Source organism: Arachis ipaensis, chromosome B03 (genome assembly GCF_000816755.2).
Source record: "Arachis ipaensis cultivar K30076 chromosome B03, Araip1.1, whole genome shotgun sequence".
NCBI classification, from domain to species: domain Eukaryota; kingdom Viridiplantae; phylum Streptophyta; class Magnoliopsida; order Fabales; family Fabaceae; genus Arachis; species Arachis ipaensis.
This window is the reverse complement of record NC_029787.2, coordinates 96,633,945-96,649,851: the sequence shown is the minus strand read 5'-3', so window position 1 is coordinate 96,649,851 and position 15,907 is coordinate 96,633,945. Positions and strand designations below refer to the sequence as shown.

The 15,907-nt window shown below is 33.1% G+C and overlaps 3 protein-coding genes and 1 long non-coding RNA gene across 10 annotated transcripts in view; all 4 read right to left on the bottom strand.

Moving 5' to 3' along the window:
- On the bottom strand, nt 920–5,316 carry LOC110270250. Its single transcript, XR_002359563.1, has 2 exons — nt 5,064–5,316; nt 920–1,249 (listed from the first exon to the last, which is right to left on the bottom strand). It is a non-coding gene; the product is annotated as an uncharacterized LOC110270250 (long non-coding RNA).
- Nucleotides 2,121–5,070, bottom strand: LOC110270249. Of its 2 annotated transcripts, XM_021119124.1 has the most exons (12): nt 4,950–5,070; nt 4,662–4,692; nt 4,475–4,537; nt 4,040–4,321; nt 3,760–3,855; nt 3,573–3,670; nt 3,382–3,466; nt 3,192–3,287; nt 2,997–3,086; nt 2,652–2,908; nt 2,483–2,552; nt 2,160–2,399 (listed from the first exon to the last, which is right to left on the bottom strand). In XM_021119124.1, the coding sequence occupies exons 3-8, from the start codon at nt 4,499–4,501 to the stop codon at nt 3,213–3,215; spliced, it is 663 nt and encodes a 220-aa protein (XP_020974783.1). In that variant the 5' UTR covers nt 4,502–4,537; nt 4,662–4,692; nt 4,950–5,070; the 3' UTR covers nt 2,160–2,399; nt 2,483–2,552; nt 2,652–2,908; nt 2,997–3,086; nt 3,192–3,212. The 2 variants fall into 2 exon arrangements, with proteins under 2 accessions (XP_020974782.1, XP_020974783.1); XM_021119123.1 differs by lacking the exons at nt 4,475–4,537; nt 4,662–4,692; nt 4,950–5,070 and having other exon boundaries at nt 2,121–2,399; nt 4,040–4,468.
- On the bottom strand, nt 9,107–11,475 carry LOC107630733. Of its 5 annotated transcripts, none has more exons than XR_001618372.2 (4): nt 11,125–11,471; nt 10,805–11,025; nt 10,442–10,548; nt 9,107–9,381 (listed from the first exon to the last, which is right to left on the bottom strand). XR_001618372.2 is itself a non-coding variant. In XM_016333951.2 (4 exons), exons 1-4 carry the CDS (start codon nt 11,147–11,149, stop codon nt 9,329–9,331), a joined length of 372 nt encoding a protein of 123 aa, XP_016189437.1. In that variant the 5' UTR covers nt 11,150–11,475; the 3' UTR covers nt 9,119–9,328. The 5 variants fall into 5 exon arrangements, 2 of the variants coding, with proteins under 2 accessions (XP_016189437.1, XP_016189438.1); XR_001618371.2 differs by having other exon boundaries at nt 9,119–9,384; nt 11,125–11,472; XM_016333951.2 differs by having other exon boundaries at nt 9,119–9,384; nt 10,442–10,555; nt 10,805–10,981; nt 11,125–11,475.
- LOC107630729 (cation/H(+) antiporter 18-like) overlaps nt 11,827–15,907 on the bottom strand; it is a 4,942-nt gene continuing 861 nt past the window's right edge. Inside the window, exons 2-3 of one of the 2 annotated variants that reach the window (XM_021119122.1) lie at nt 13,365–14,613; nt 11,827–13,135 (exon numbers count right to left, since the gene is read on the bottom strand). In XM_021119122.1, the coding sequence (XP_020974781.1) occupies nt 11,969–13,135; nt 13,365–14,561 (2,364 nt within the window). In that variant the 5' untranslated portion in view covers nt 14,562–14,613 and the 3' untranslated portion in view covers nt 11,827–11,968. The remainder of the gene's footprint in view (nt 13,136–13,364; nt 14,614–15,907) is intronic. The other variant, XM_016333946.2, reaches the window with a different exon arrangement.

Here is a 15,907-nt window from a genome sequence, read left to right as displayed (position 1 = left end):
TACCAGAATTTTCTCACCGGCTTCTTACAGACAAAGACGAGTTCATTGTTCTTGCCTCGGATGGAGTAAGACTTTCGAAAATATATCTGCTTTTATTTGTTCTTGTGGTCTCAGTTGCCACAGTAATGTTACAATTATCATTAAAGTCTCTCAGCATAGAAGGGATGTGTTAAGCAATGAAGAGGTGGTTGAGATAGTATCCACGGCACCAACTAGAGCATCAGCAGCAAGGGTTCTGGTGGATTCTGCGGCCCGAGAGTGGAAAAGCAAAAGCAAGCCTCATAGAATATTTTTTGGTTTGATGAGAACATTATAAAATTGTAATACCTTTGTCAAAACAGGGAATTCAAGGAGGAAAATCTTTCAGTGGTTTTGATGCTTTTTTATTTAGTTATTCAAGTGTAAAAAACTAGGCTCAAGTTATGTCACTAAACGAAATGAATTCAGCAACAGCATAATGCTATTCTTGTGTTTTTTTAAGTGAAATGCAGCATGACACTGTTTTACACAAAACTGAGTATTAATATGAACTTAATATTGGATTAATCATCTAGGTACATTGAAAGCTTCACTAAATTTTAGATGTTCAAATAACAGTACTCTTCACTCGGTATTTTTATAAAAAGATTGTTTCTGCATATGTGCATGATTTACATAATTCCAGCTGTTGTTTGAACACTATATTTTCACCATTTTTACAACTAGATTTGTACCTGGAGGTAAATCCAAAATTCAGAGTTTTCTTGATATTTTACAGCACACAACTCAGCCATGTGAATGTTACATTTAGTAGCCGCTATGACATTGGTGAATATCTTCCAAAAATAGCAGGTAATACAAGTTAAGGCCACATAACACTAACTATTGTAACCAAATAACAACTACCAAAGACAAAGAGGCTCCATCCATTACACAGTCGTTGGCAACTGCCATTGCATTCCACGAGAAACATTTAACTCACCGCCATAGTTACACCAAAGTCTGAACTATAAAATGCAGCCACTCCTTTAGAGCTTCAACACGCAAAAAAAAAAAAAAATCAAAATCAAAATCTTATCTCTAATGGCTTACAAAGCTTCTTCTTTTCTTGTACTTGTTCTTTACTTGTTCTTTACTTCTCCTTCAGAGCTTCAACAACTTATAGAAGGCTGTAATGTTGCATTCTTGCTGTATTCAATCCTCGTCATTGGGAGACTCCTTGCTGCATTCTAATTGGTGCATTGTTGCTTTCATCAAAACTTTCTTTTTGCTGAAACACAATTTGGAATATCTTCACTCAATTATCTTCACATAAGTCTCTTGCAGCACATATTAACTACTGTGGACTTTGAAGGACTTCAAAGCAGAGTATCAAGTTGCTTGCTTCCAATAGAGAATGAATAACGATTATAAATTAAATAATTCTACATGAAATTTGTACCTATAAAATGTTCTATATTTCCAAAATTATAACTAAAACAGATTAATAATTCAAGGAAATGAATGTCTTGCAAACTTAGATAAAATATCCATCAAACAAGGCATAAATAAATAAATAATTTCAAAAGAGGAACTGCAAGAAAAATGGTGCAGTCCATCCATAGCTACCACAAATGGGGCCCTTTCTAAAAGTGCAGCACTGCTGGCAGCAGCTGCGGAAATTGGATTTATTGTAGGCTGCCACAGCCACAAAGTTCTGTTTCAGTTTGCACTCAAAAGATTTCTCACAAACACAAAGGATAAGTATATAGTACTATGCTGTAACACAGAAAATTGAATAGGAACACTATAATGCAAATAATCTATAATGGCCATAACAGAATTACCTAACTCATCCTAACCATTCCTTATTACTAAAATGCAAAAGTACCTGTCACCACAATATTTACCATATGCACTTCAGATTTTTAACATAGTAATTGTTGTTACCATAACCACTGCGACTGCATCATGGAAGGTTAAAGGAATTCTCATCCATTCAATAATATATATCTAAATTATAGAGTATACTACTGAACTTAAAATTTAGGTTAGGTTCAATAATAATGAAACAATTGCTAGAAAGATCATATATAAATTATTATAAATAAAAAAAGAACAATATATATCTAAATAGTCCAAAAACAATAATATATAAATCATTATAGACTTAAATATAAAGATAAAGTGTACTTCAAACAAATTTAAAATGGCCTAATCAATCCATAACTTAACTAAATAAATGTGTTCTTAAAATACACGATTACGATTAATAAATTTTTAACTAGAGGCGTCTTAAAATTCTAAGTTTGAAGGACAGACTGCTGCATCTTTTTATTCCAGTCAGCAACAGCAAGCTCTTTTATCATATCCCGTTTCGGATTGTGCCATTTGTACACCAAATCTACAGCCAATCGCATCCTTGAGTAATCATTGACAATCTAACAGACAGTTACAATGATATTATTTAATTAAATAAACCCAACAAACTAAACATTATAAAATCCATAGACGATTTTCCTACCCATGGCTTATTGACGCCCCAATAGTGGTTGAGGATCATCCATTCAGCGACCCAAATACCACAATCATTCCTTCACCACAATTCAAGGCACACATTAACAAAGCAATAATATAAAAGAACAGCCAGAAAAATTAACTTGTACTCTAAAAATTCATATTTTTAAACTTACGAATTGGCCTTTTGTTGCGGGACAGTTGGCTCAGAGAATTTATATTTAGAAAATTGAAGGTTTTTATGTGAAGGTGTTTCTTGGAAGTTTTTGTCAGATACAAACTTCTCAAGATAAGTTAACACATCGTCAATGACTCTTTTACGCTCTATCATCGATGTACAACGCTTGAACGAGTCCATATACCTCACAGTCCCATAAAGCAAATTAACCACTATGAGGAACCAATGATCATTAAGGTGAATTGGCACAAAAATCTACAACATTCAGAAAATATTTTTTAATAAAAACAGCATTGAAATATTAATATTCCAATTAATTGAATGTTGATCGGAATTAACAAACCTCGTGTAAAAAGCCGAGGTCTCCCATAAAGTTACCCTTGATGTATTTCATTGTGCCGGAACATTTTTGTTTCGAACTTAAAACAATTTTCTACATTGCATATTGAACTAAGTGAGGAATCTTATTATATTTATAAATTAACTAGGAAGATATATTTATATTGAAGAGTAAATTTTGAATTGCTAATAAACTTACAGAGAATGTCGGTGGCAAAAATCATTTGTTGTCTAATTTGAATTTATTTGGCCCAAATGGCCTTTTGGTCATCATCGAACAAACTAAGGTAAGGACCTATGGATAAAAGACAATCACGGTTATGTTGCACTAATCCAAATTTTATAAATTTGCAAGCATAACAAAGAAATACTGTTGAAATGATTCTTACATCACCAATTATTGGCTTGCCGGGCATAATAGTCAGAAGAGTCTCACGTGTGCCCATACAATGATCGTCTGGAATAAGCACTTCCCTTAAATCATGTAAAAGAATATTATACTATGGTGTTAGAAAATATTAAAAAAATAATTACATGACAAATCAACAATTAAAATGAGAAATAAATTAATTTTACTTACTTTGGATCCAAATTGTTTCCAAAAATGTAAGCAGCAATGGCCAGCTCATATTCAAAAAATTTCATCTCTTTAGTTGGTCGAAATGAAAGGTCCAAACACTATAAAAACAATGTCAACATTAATTATTTAGTAAAAGTGTACACAAAATTCTATTAATAACAATGTTATCCTAAAGACCAAAACTTACATGTGGCATGTCATCTTCATCCATATTTGGATTGTAATTATTGTAATAAAGCCATGAACGGCCTGGAGAAAGCTTCTCTCCAAAATGTAATTCTTTCTGTAAATCCAAAAAACATGACAATTAATTTAAGAAGTAAGGGTAACAGTTTAGTTTATTTTTATTCTTTTATTTAAAAGGATTTAAGAAAAAAGGATAATGATAAAAAATATAATTATAAAAATTAATAACAATAATTGAAAATAAAAAATAAATTGTGACATTTGTTAAAAAAATATAAAACCTTAACTTCGGAGACCGGCTTTTTTCCTTTGCGCCTCGGTGTCCTTTTTTTCGTTACTGGCTCGTCACCCAAATACATTGCGGGGTTGGCGTCAAGGAAGCGTTTCAAACTGTCTGACGGTGGTGTAACAGCTGGAGCAATATCCGAAAGCTTGACACTGTGACTCTCAATTTTTGATGAGGAACCAACCGTTTCGACAAACTTTGGCAGAACCGTTGTTATCCCATCCACAACAGCTTCGCGTATCATCGTTGACAGTGCCTCGACAACACCCTTTCCAAGCTTCAAGATGCCATAAAATAAGACACGCATTACTAAATAATAAGGTAACAACACAGCAAATCTAGATATCACAAAAGATAACTACAAACTTTAAAAAAAAACTTGCTAAAAAAGCAAGACATCTTCGGATATGACAGCAAAAAAATACATTACCTTCTCATCCAAAGCAGAAAAGTGCATGTTCGATTCTCCCTTCAAAGTTACTGCCGGTGTTTGCTAGTCAAACCAAATGAATTTCAATATTGATATTAGAATAAAAGAAAAATAGAAAATAAAAACAGATTACAAAAGATTGATAATCATATTTTTTAATTAACAAAAACAAGTATGATTATCTTACTCATCCTCTTTGCTCCTCCAGTTTACTGTACCTGAAAAAAAAGGAGTGCTTAGTTTTAAAACGTGACGTAAAACACTTATTTATAGCGAAAATCAACAAAAATGGTGCAGAAATCTAATTTTATTATAAAGATATCCTAATAAATACAATATTCTAATTTCAAATCAGATATTCAAAATCAAATTCAATCTAGTAATTTTTTTTAAAAATATCCTCCAAATAATAAAGTTAATCCAATTTACGATCTTATATTCTAATTAAAGATCTTATATTGAAATTCTAATTTACCCATTTGTTATGAGAGTGGCTGCTTCCACGAATCTCCATCGTTGCTACGAGAAATAACAAACCACCACTCAGAAATGTAAAAAGAAGGGACAAAGATGTGGCTGCAATTGTTACGCGTAGGCCATGTTGTCTCCGTAATCTCAACGGCAGTGGCTGCAATTGTTGAGGTGAAAAGAAGGGACAAAGGGATGTGGGAAGGCATTGGGGATGCGAGACCTGGAGAAGAGAATAGAAGACTATCGCCATGTGGGGAGGCATTGGGAATGCGAGACCGAAGAAGAGGAAACGGCAGTGGTGATGGTCAAGTATATTGGGGATTCAGAGATCTGAGAAGTGGATGGGAGGGGAAGGAAAAGAGGAAAACGTGAAAGTAGAAATGAGAAATGAAACAGCGTAGATGAAAACAAAGAACTTAGTAGCTAGTAGGGTTTCATATTTTCCCAAATAACTAATGCATTTTTTTTATTTATACATTTATTTTAAAATTAAATTAAGACAATTCTATTATAATTTAAACTTAAATGCTAATAAATAAATATAATGATAAAAGAATGAAAATATTAGAACATTTAAGACTTATAATTTTAAATAAATCAAATTATATAGTTAATATTAAATATTAAATTATTTGATATTTGGATATCTAAACAAATTAATTATTGGATATAATATTTTTTTGATTTTCTTTCTAATTTTGTAACTTTAATAGGGTACAAGATAGATAAACTCTTATATATTATTCGAAGAAAGATAATATTCTAATTTATTACAAATTATACTAAATATAAATTATACTATAATTGAACAAATAATTTACTCTTCATTTATTAGGTGTGTGAATATGTGGACCTGCAGATCAGATCTGCAGGTACATATCTGTGAGGTTTAATTACTCTATTGGTCTCTATAGTTTCGCAAAATTTTCAATTAGGTCCTTATACTTTTTTTCCTCTTAATTGAGTCCTTGCACTAAATTTTTTTTTAATTGGGTCCCTACACTTTTTTTCCTTTTATTTAAGTCCCTATACCAATTCTTTTTTTAGTTGGGTCCCTATAAAATTAAGTCAATCACTACTAAGAGGGACTTAATTGAAAAAAAATGAGTGCAGGGACCCAATTGAAAAGAAAAAAAGAATTGGGACCTAATTGAAAATTTCACGAAACTATAGGGACCAATAGAGTAATTAAACCTATCCGCGACTGATCGGTTTAGATAATCGAACATAGCAATTAATATTTTCTTAATTATAATTTAGAGTTAAATACTAATGAATAAATATAACGAATACATATTAATGAATAAAGTATTTTTTATTCAAAATTTACATCTATATATTTTTATTTATTATCTTTATTTTTCTATCATATTCAAGAGACAAATATATTTTTAGAGTATTGATAAAATGGTCTCTCTAGATTGGTATCCATCCTAGACCAACAGAAAATTTGTCACGTCCTACAACCACACCGATCCTTTTAGAGTGTTGATCTTATCCGATGCGATGACAATGCGGATAATATAATATTCACCATTGTTTTCGTCAGCGCTTATGTTAGATAGCGTTTGGAAGAGCGACAGAGACTGAAAGACTGAGATTGAGAGACAGAGATTGAAAGACCGAGATTGAAATAAGTTTCAGCATTGTATTTGGTGTAAAGTGAAAGACAGAGACTAAAATAAGAATAAAGCTTTAATTTAATTTGTACAAAGAGTAAACTTGAAATTAATTAATTGAAATGATGATATTTTAGGTGTAAAATGTTATTAACGTTTCAATCTTCGTCCCACCAAATTTCAGTCTCCTGTCCCCACTTTTTGGAGGTACTTCTAAAATTTTGGGAACAGATACTAAAATTTTAGTACTAGTTTCTGAACTAATAGGTAGTGTTTGTTTTGAGGTACTGAGAGATTGAGACTCAGTATCGTGTTTGTTAGATCAGAGACTGGTACTAAAATTTCTGTCTCTGTCTCTAAAATTTTAGTATTTCAGTACCTCCAAAAAGTAGGGACACAGAAGACTGAAATTTTTAGAGATGGAGACTGAAATTTTAATAACATTTTATACCAAAAATACTTTCATTTCAATTAATTAATTCCAATTTTATCCTTTGTGCAAATTAAATTAGAGTTTAATTCTTGTTTCAATTCCTGTCTCCCATTTTGCACCAAACAGAATACTGAGATTTATTTCAATCCCTGTCTCTTAGTCTCAGTCTCTTAGTCTCAGTCTTTTCGTCTCTGTCTCTCCACCAAACGCTACCTAACAAACATGATATCGAGTCTCAGTCTCTCAATTTTCGTCCTAGATACTAAATTTTTTGTTTTCTCTTTTTCTTACGTTGGCTATCTTTTATGTCATAAAAAAGATCTTAATTTTCTTTTAGTACCATATTAAATTCACATTAATATATAAGTTCAAATTAAAGTTCAAAATCTGCCATCAATATCATCACTTTAACTTATCAAACTGTTAAAGAAAAAAGTTCGAGTTGGCTATCGTTCTTCCTTGACTCAGTTATAAATCTATAAACAAATCAAATTCATGATGTCACTATATTAATACAACAATAGTTTATCATTATTTTATTTTAATACTTGATTAAATTCACATTAATTGCTATTATTTTATTTTAAACTTGATCCTGAATAAATTTATTTTCATTAGCTATTGTTACAAAAATAATTCTAATGAATATACTCTAATTAAGTGAATTAAGTTATTAAACATAATATTTAGATTGAATTTTGAGAATAGAATAATATTTTAAATTTTATTCATGCTTCAAAATCTCGTGATTAATGTAATTTATATAGTTATACCAATATTTTGTTTCCTAATGTATTAGATATGATATGATTTTATTCATTATTGCATGAATCAATAATTTTTTTTAATCTTAAAAAATTTTATACTTACATTAAAATAAAAATTTTCACTTGTAGTCGGATATTTGTCATTTTTATAAAGAAAAGTTATATATATCTTGCATTTCATATATAGTTAAAATTGATGATATCATTAGAAAAAGGAAAGAAAAATTTGACATAAAAACTATGTGATTTCATTCTTAAAGATTGATCATCATTCAAAGAAAAAAAAAAGTAATTAAGGATCTCAATTAATAATTTATGATTTAAGTAAAACAATACAAAATTGATATATACACTAGCAAAATCAGATCACCAGTACATTAGATAAGAAAAAGATTTTTACATTAAAAATGACTGTTTTTTTTTTTGTTTAATGAAAAGGTTTGATTGGTTTAAATTATTAAACTAAAATATTTTTCGTATAAAATGTTAATTTTAAAGATATTATAACTAGTCCAACTGATCCAATTGAATTTAACAAAGTCACGTGAAATCATCTCCCATGGATTCATAGAATTTAATTTATCTTATGTAATATTAAATTACTCTGAATATATACTAATCAATGCTATGTCTATGGCTTTCTTTTCTTTTCCATCAACCACATAATTGAATTGAAACATAGTTATACAATTTTTTGGATAATATATAAAAAATGTATAGATTTGAATTATCTTAGAGGGTCAGTAAGAAATATACTAAAACTGTGTGTGGCCATTTCGTTCATGAGTTCATCTTGATGGAACATCATAGTCATGCCATAAAAAATTCGGAGCCACTTAAAGTGGTTTTCATTCTAGTGGGAATAAAAGACAATTGTGATTTTCAAATATGGGAATAGATGGTAGATAAGAAGTATTTTTCAGTTATTTAGGTTCAAGATATATTTTATATTTTATAGCTCAAATTGTTGTTGTTAATAAAATGACATTGTCACGTGAATTATGCGCCTAACTTGTATGATATAGTTCCTAACATTGACACATTATTGTTTTAAATATGGCTCAACAGGGTTCTATCAGGAACACTTGCTGGATGACTCATTTCAAACCTTCTTGGATGTTGTTGTCACGAGAACAACTCATTTGGTGAGACTTTTACATAATTTTGCTTTATAAAAGGGGAAATGAAAGAAAAGATAGCATTTAGGTACTTCACATAATTTGTTTTCTCTTGTAGTCGTCCAATTAAAAGAAAATTTATTATTATTATTATTATTATTATTATTATTATTATTATTATTATTATTATCCACAAAAGCTTCACAAAGTGCTAAGGCCAATCATGCACATAATAATGTTAACATAATCATAGGTATAACACAATTTAATTAGACAAAATCACAGAGATACTCGTGAACATTGAACAAGGGAATATGACACCAAAAATGAAGAAATAAATAAGAAACTAGCTTTTGTTATCGTAATAATCTAGCTATTTGAAGACTTGTTTTTTGCCAAAGGAATTTAGAGAAAGTTGCTTTGTAAGGGAGAATATGTTATCTTCTTTAGTACCACTTGATTGCATTTCTATTTTCTTCTCTCCTGCTTTGGCAGTATTCTGCTGAAAATTAACAGACAATTTATTACAAAAGGCCAAGTAAATTTACCCAAAAGAAGTTGCTATAGCATGCAAATCAGGAACTAATAACTAATGTAGCAACATAGCATTACAAAATTACACCTGTCACCTCCCTCTTCTTCGAGATGCATGCATGTTGTATTCTTAAACATGAGGTATTCTAGTCCAAATACTTATATCATAAATTTGCAAGAACTTTGAGGTTTGGGCCTATTCATAAACATCAAAGGTTCTAGTAGCTCCAAATTCTCATAGTCATATCCACATTACACGTGGTAAATTTACACAATGATTTATATTACCACCCAAGGTATGTTAAATTTGATCACTCTTTAGCAAAAATGGAGGTGGTCGGGTACTTTGGCATCTTTAACTCTAATATCATTGTATTTTACTTGCATAATATGATTAAAACTTGGATAATAGAGATTTGTTATCAGTGACTTAGCATATTAAAATGAAGATTTAAACATTCTCAAAAAAAGGTATAGAAAATCCATTGCAATAATCTAAATACAGCACAGGAACCAAAATAGCACTCCACAACATGTTAAATTATGTGGAAAAGAAACTTTCTGTAGGACCTCTCATAAACCAACTAAAGTATTTAGCATATGGCAGGATGCATAAACATTTGCAAGACCATCTATTATTTATTAACCACACACAAGCCCCATATCCAGCACACAATTAAAACAGTAAAAACAGAATACTAAATTGTATAAAAGAACAAAATTTCAATCAGCCAAAGAGTATAAAGTCATACATAGGCAATAGATACATTCATAACTCACCACACATATCATTCCCTACCCCTCAACATCCACTAAATTCCTCCCGAAAAAATACAAAACACCAATCCAAAACATGTTAAGATGCATACATGTAAATCTAAATTATTATTAACATATAGTAATACTATTTCGACAAATTAATCAACAATGCATAACATCTTTAGTATGAATCCAAATTGGAAAAAGCTGATTCTACCCTAAATTGAAATAGGTAAAGACGGCAGCAACAAATAATATACACGTACCAGATAGGAAAAACCCAGAATGGAGGTGCAGCGCGTTGCGGCGACAACTCTTCACAGCGGTATCGGTGCGTCTTGCAGGCCTTTCCTTTGCTTCACCCCCTTTTGTCCTGTGTTCTTGGCAAGAACGAAAACAACCCCCAAAAATTGAAACCAAATCAAGAAGAAAAATCATGATGTTAACCAAATTGAAATCTGAAATGAAAAAGAAATGTTCCCCAAATTGAAAAGGAGATTTTTAGACAAACCAAACACATTAACTAAAATCGAAACCGAACCAACAAGAAAAACATTAGTGGGAACCAATTTCAATTCTGAAACCAAAAAGAAAACACAACAAAATTGAAGGAGGAATTTTTTACATACCAGTAATCTGAACCAAGAAGCTAAGCAGACCTAAGAATAGAACCAGAGGAAGGAGGGAGCAAATCGGCGATGGACCCACTGGCAAGGGGAAGCACAATGCAGCCGGTACTGACGGGTAGAGGGGAACGTCGGCAACGATTCTAGCGCGGAGGTGTGTTTCTTGTTTCTGCTTCTTTTCTGTTCGTGCGAGGTAGAAAACAAATTCCAAATCTGATTCTTGACTATATATACCCAATCAAGAAGAAAAACATCAATCTGAGCTAAACTGAAAAGTGAAACCAAGAAGAAAACTCAACCAAATTGAAAGAGGGATAGCAAACCTAATGAAGTGGTGCGCGCAATCATGGAGGAAGGACGGGGAAGTGGCTCAGTGATGGATACAACAATGGGGATGACGAGACTACTGGAATTGACGGAGGGGGAGCACCACGGCGGTGAGGATTCCAAAGAAGTGGTTTGCGCCCTCACACAATTGACTTCGCGAGAAAAAGGAGAGGATAACGCGCTATATGAATGAAGCTCTTATGAAATTGATTTCTAGCTTTCATTAGATTGCTACCAAGAGAGGAGAACGAGAATGAAGTTCTTACTGGGTGGGGTGGGTAGTGAAAGGGTAGGGCTTTTTTGGGGTTAGATTGAGAGATTGGTGAGCCATTGAGATTGGGTTTGCCTTGCTTGGGCTTGGGTTTGGGTTAGCAAGAATTTAGGGTTAGGTTTTATTTTTTTAAGGACTTAATTGTAATTTTATATTTTTATAGATTTAAATGTCTGTCAAATAAAAATTAAGGATATATTTGCTATTTTTATAAAAAATTTAAATATGATTTGATTTAGATTATGTAAATCGATCGGATTGAATCGAATCTGATAATTATAATAAATCAATTTTATTTTGATTTATTTAAAATATTTTATTGACCGATTTAATATTTTGTCCAATAGTAATGTGACACGTATACTACCTTTAAAAAAAGACATTTTTGATATGTTTATTAGAGTAGCCTCCTTAGATTTTAACACTAACAAAAAGAAAGTGACCGCCACTATATGTTGGAAAGTTGATTCGCATAACATCAGGTATAATATTACATGATCCCCACTTACAGGATTAATTAAGTCTAAAATGAAAGAAAAGAAAATTTTTTATCCACTGGAGCAAAATTTTCATAGAGCATGATAGTGTTGCACGACCAAAACCGAGGCTGAAGTTGAGACCAGTTCCGGAGAGGTCAACAAGTTGCAGAGTGGCCCCAATTCTGGACACTCGCATTTCACATTGTTCAAAGTCACCGCCACGTGTCCTTTAGGCACCCTACCAACCACAAACAAGTTGCATGCTCTGCTGTACTCTCCAACCACCTCAATTATCTCACCGAGGCTTTTCACAACTCTCTCTTCAAACTTTACGGATAAGCTCTTCTTTGCTTTGACCTCAGAAAGCAGCATCTCGTCCGTTGATGATGATGACGATGATGCGTTGTCGTTTATATCTACGACACTGACAATGGCTCCAACATCCTCGGACCTTACTATCAAGTGCACTATGGTGAGGTTGATACCAGGATGCTCTGCCATTCTCAAAGCATAAGTAAGCGCCTCTTGATCATCGTTGCCTCCAAAGAATAGCATCGTCATTGAAGATGAAACATTACTTGCTGCCACGTGGGTGGTCCCACCAAGCCCCCGGTCCACCAAGATCCCTACAGAACAGGGTGCATGCTCGAGAACTCTCTTATTCACCCACCTGAATTCACTTCTTGTTGTTTCCCATGTTCCATCAACCCTTTGGTGCTTGTGAAATGGCAGAATTACCATTGCAACCCTCTTGCTCTCAGCACAAGCGCATATGTCATCGTGAATGTTGGGGATGGATGAGATTGCAGTCATGGGGCGAATCGACACTCTGCTTAGCTGCTCCAAAGCCTCAAATGCAATCACCATTTGATTCGCATCAGAATGGCTGTTGCTGTGGCAGCCTTTGTTCCAAAAGGGTAGGCCATTCTTTCTGGTTTTGTGGACCATCAATATAGCAGAAGGCCTCTCAGTGAGCTCCATGAGATGCAATGCATATATGCAAAGGCCTTCCCTTTTTTCAGTGCCGCGCGAGGCTTCAATCAGATTTAGCATTGAAGGGATGTTCCTTGTGCTGTGGAAACACACCATGAGTCGCAGTTGAGTGTCCGGGTTTTTCCTCTTAACTGTTCTGTATTTGTAGTCAGCTTTTGCCATTCTCTTGGCCGGTTTATAAACTGCCATTACCAAAGGCGTCGTGATGAATGTTGTGAAGATAGCCATCAGCACCATAATTGCAAATGTTTGGTCATTTAATACCTACAAAGTAATTAAAAAAAGTAATAAGATCATGTGCAAAACTTAATCAAATGCAACGTTGAGGGTTAAACAAATTAAACATTTTTGTTAAAATAAAAACTCACATATAGTCACTAGATCAAAACCGCTAAATAATTTGATATAATTTATTATTTAACAATTTTTAACTACTAAGTTCATAAGAAAATAATTACGTCTAAATTTACAACTTTTTGTTAATTTAATTTACCTTCCTATCTTTACCAATGTTGAGCACGATGAGCTCTACCAAGCCCTTAGTATTCATGAGAAAGCCGAGAGCCAATGATTCTTGAAAAGGTACCCTACAAAAGGAGGAGACAGCAATGGTACCAACAATCTTACCGAAGCAAGCATTGAATATAACCAAAAGAAGGAGCCCCCAGGACTTGAGGCCACGAATGGTGGCTACATTTGTCTTGAGTCCGCTGGACACAAAGTACAATGGAAGGAAGAGACCAGAGACAAGATCCTCAACCTTCTCAACAAGAGCAGCCGCAAAAGGGCCTTCCTTGGGAAGAACAACTCCAACGACAAAAGCCCCAAACAGAGCATGGATTCCAATGGTGTCAGTGACAAAACCAGCTGCCAAGACCGTTGCCAACGTGGCACAGACATAGGACTCGTTGACGGCTTCACCTTCAGAGCAGCGCCGAGACATCCATCTGAAGATCGGAGGAAGAACAAGTGCGCAACAGATTACAAAGCCGCATCCGGACAAGAGGACCCAAACGGAGACAAGTGGAGAAGAGTTAGAGCCAGAGAGCGCAATCGCAAGGGCGAGAAGAATCCACGCTGCCACGTCATTAACAGCCGCTGCTGACATGGCCATCCGTCCAACCTCAGTGGTAAGCAGCCTCAACTCAGCCAAGATGCGTGCCAGGACGGGGAAGGCGGTGATGGAGAGTGCGACTCCCATGAACACAAAGAAAGGTGCTTTATCGACTCCCTGCGAGATTGTTGCTCGAAGTGCGAAAGATGTCCCGATTCCCAAGACGAAGGGGAATGTGATCCCTGCAAGGGCAATGGCAAGAGCTTTCTTTCCTGTTTTGTTAAGGAGGGACCTTGTGTCGAGCTCGAGTCCTATCAAGAACATAAAGAAAAGTAAGCCAATGTTGGCCAAAGTGTCCAAGACCGTTAGGCTCTTGGATGGGAAGACCGCGTTTAGAAAGGCAGTGCTGCGTCCCAGAGCTGATGGACCCAGCAATATTCCACCCACAATTTCTGCAATCACGCGAGGTTGCCTTAGTGGCTTGAGAAGGAATGCTAGGAGGCGAGTGAGAAGAACCACCATGCAGATTTGTAAGATTGCAAGAGGGAGTGCGTAGTCAAGCGGATTGTCTCCCTGAAACACCCCATTCGACGTCGCTTTCATGCCTGCCGGACATCCTGTACTATTTGAACCCATTGCTAATATTTCTTGCTTAACTTTTCAATTACTGCACCAGAGGACTTTTGTACTGAGGGAATAAATACAAGTGTATTAGTTTGTTTTAAAAAATTAATCAAAACAAAATTATATCTTTTTTAGATAAGTAGCTAATTATTTATCAAAATAAATCTTTATCTTTTCATTATTTTTTCCTCACCATAGCATGCACCTCTAAATATACGTAACAAAAAATAGAATAATATTCAGTTCCATACAACCTAATGAATTTGAGAAAGTTAAATTTAAACCAACTAATGATTTAATCGAAGATTATCTGAAATTATCCAATCTACTAAACACTTTTAAAATATTTAAATATTTTTTATTTGATTTAAAAATCTTATTTATATATTAAAAATTAATTACAAAATTAATTATTGATTTATTATATATTTATGTATAAATATATATTTTATATAAATAATTGATTTAATGATTTTTTTTACATCTAATATGATTGTTAATTCAAATATATAGAGGTAGAAATTTGGGAATATTTTCTACGAAGACTATGCAACCAACACGAAAGCAACGTATATTTCTTTGAACGGTCTAAATGATCGGCCAAATTTTCAACAATAAGCTTAGCTTCATTTCCATAAGTAAAGTAAACGTATTAATAGTTCACGCAAATATGGTTGGAGTGGGAGGGGGAGAAGAATAAGTTCACACAAATATGGTTGGACTGGAAGAACAAGAGAGGAGTTCAAAAGTAAATTGATCTAAAGAAAATTATTAATTTAATTCAATCTAAACGAAAAAACTAATAAAATATATACTAAGATAGATTTAATTAGATTTTATTTTACTAAGTGTTAGTCTTTTAATTGTAACTAAATTGAATTAGTACTCCGGTTATCAAATCAGAACGCCATCAACATCTTCGTCAAATTGATGACGCAGGTTGTACGTGTTGAAAACTCAAAGTCAGGCTCAAAACTTCTGGTAAAAGGCATCCATGTAATTTGTCTTGCCAACATTTCAAAGCAGTATACGCTTAAATATTCAGCAGTAATTATCTAAATCAGATTTCAACCATTTTAAAGGTAGATATTTTAATTCTTAAGAGAAATTAAAATACATATTTTTATTTTTGAAATATCTTTCTGTAAAAAATAAAAATGATAACGTTTAAAAGATTTGTTTTTTATACTTATTCTAATAATCCTATTTTTGCTAAAAAAGATTTATCTAGACATTTTGAAGCTAAGACGTTTATGAGAAAGAAAGAGGCTTGATGTTGAGGTGTAGTTACGTGGCTTATGATGAGCTTGTGCCTTTCCAGTATTCCACCACATAATTAAATATATGATAAAAATTTA

Bases quoted from the DNA above. Each gene is read 5' to 3' on its own strand.
- LOC107630733 (XM_016333951.2), bottom strand. From the start codon at position 11,149: ATGATTGCGCGCACCACTTCATTAG. The intron at 10,556-10,804 runs GTATGTAAAAAA...GTTCTTGCCAAG, and splicing joins CTTCTTGGTTCAGATTACTG to AACACAGGACAAAAGGGGGT. The intron at 9,385-10,441 runs GTACGTGTATAT...GTTAATTTTCAG, and splicing joins TTCTGGGTTTTTCCTATCTG to CAGAATACTGCCAAAGCAGG.
- LOC110270249 (XM_021119123.1), bottom strand. From the start codon at position 4,351: ATGCGTGTCTTATTTTATGGCATCTTGAAGCTTGGAAAGGGTGTTGTC. The intron at 3,856-4,039 runs GTTTTATATTTT...TTGGATTTACAG, and splicing joins AGCCGGTCTCCGAAGTTAAG to AAAGAATTACATTTTGGAGA. The intron at 3,288-3,381 runs GTAAGAATCATT...TTTTATCCATAG, and splicing joins GCAAGCCAATAATTGGTGAT to GTCCTTACCTTAGTTTGTTC.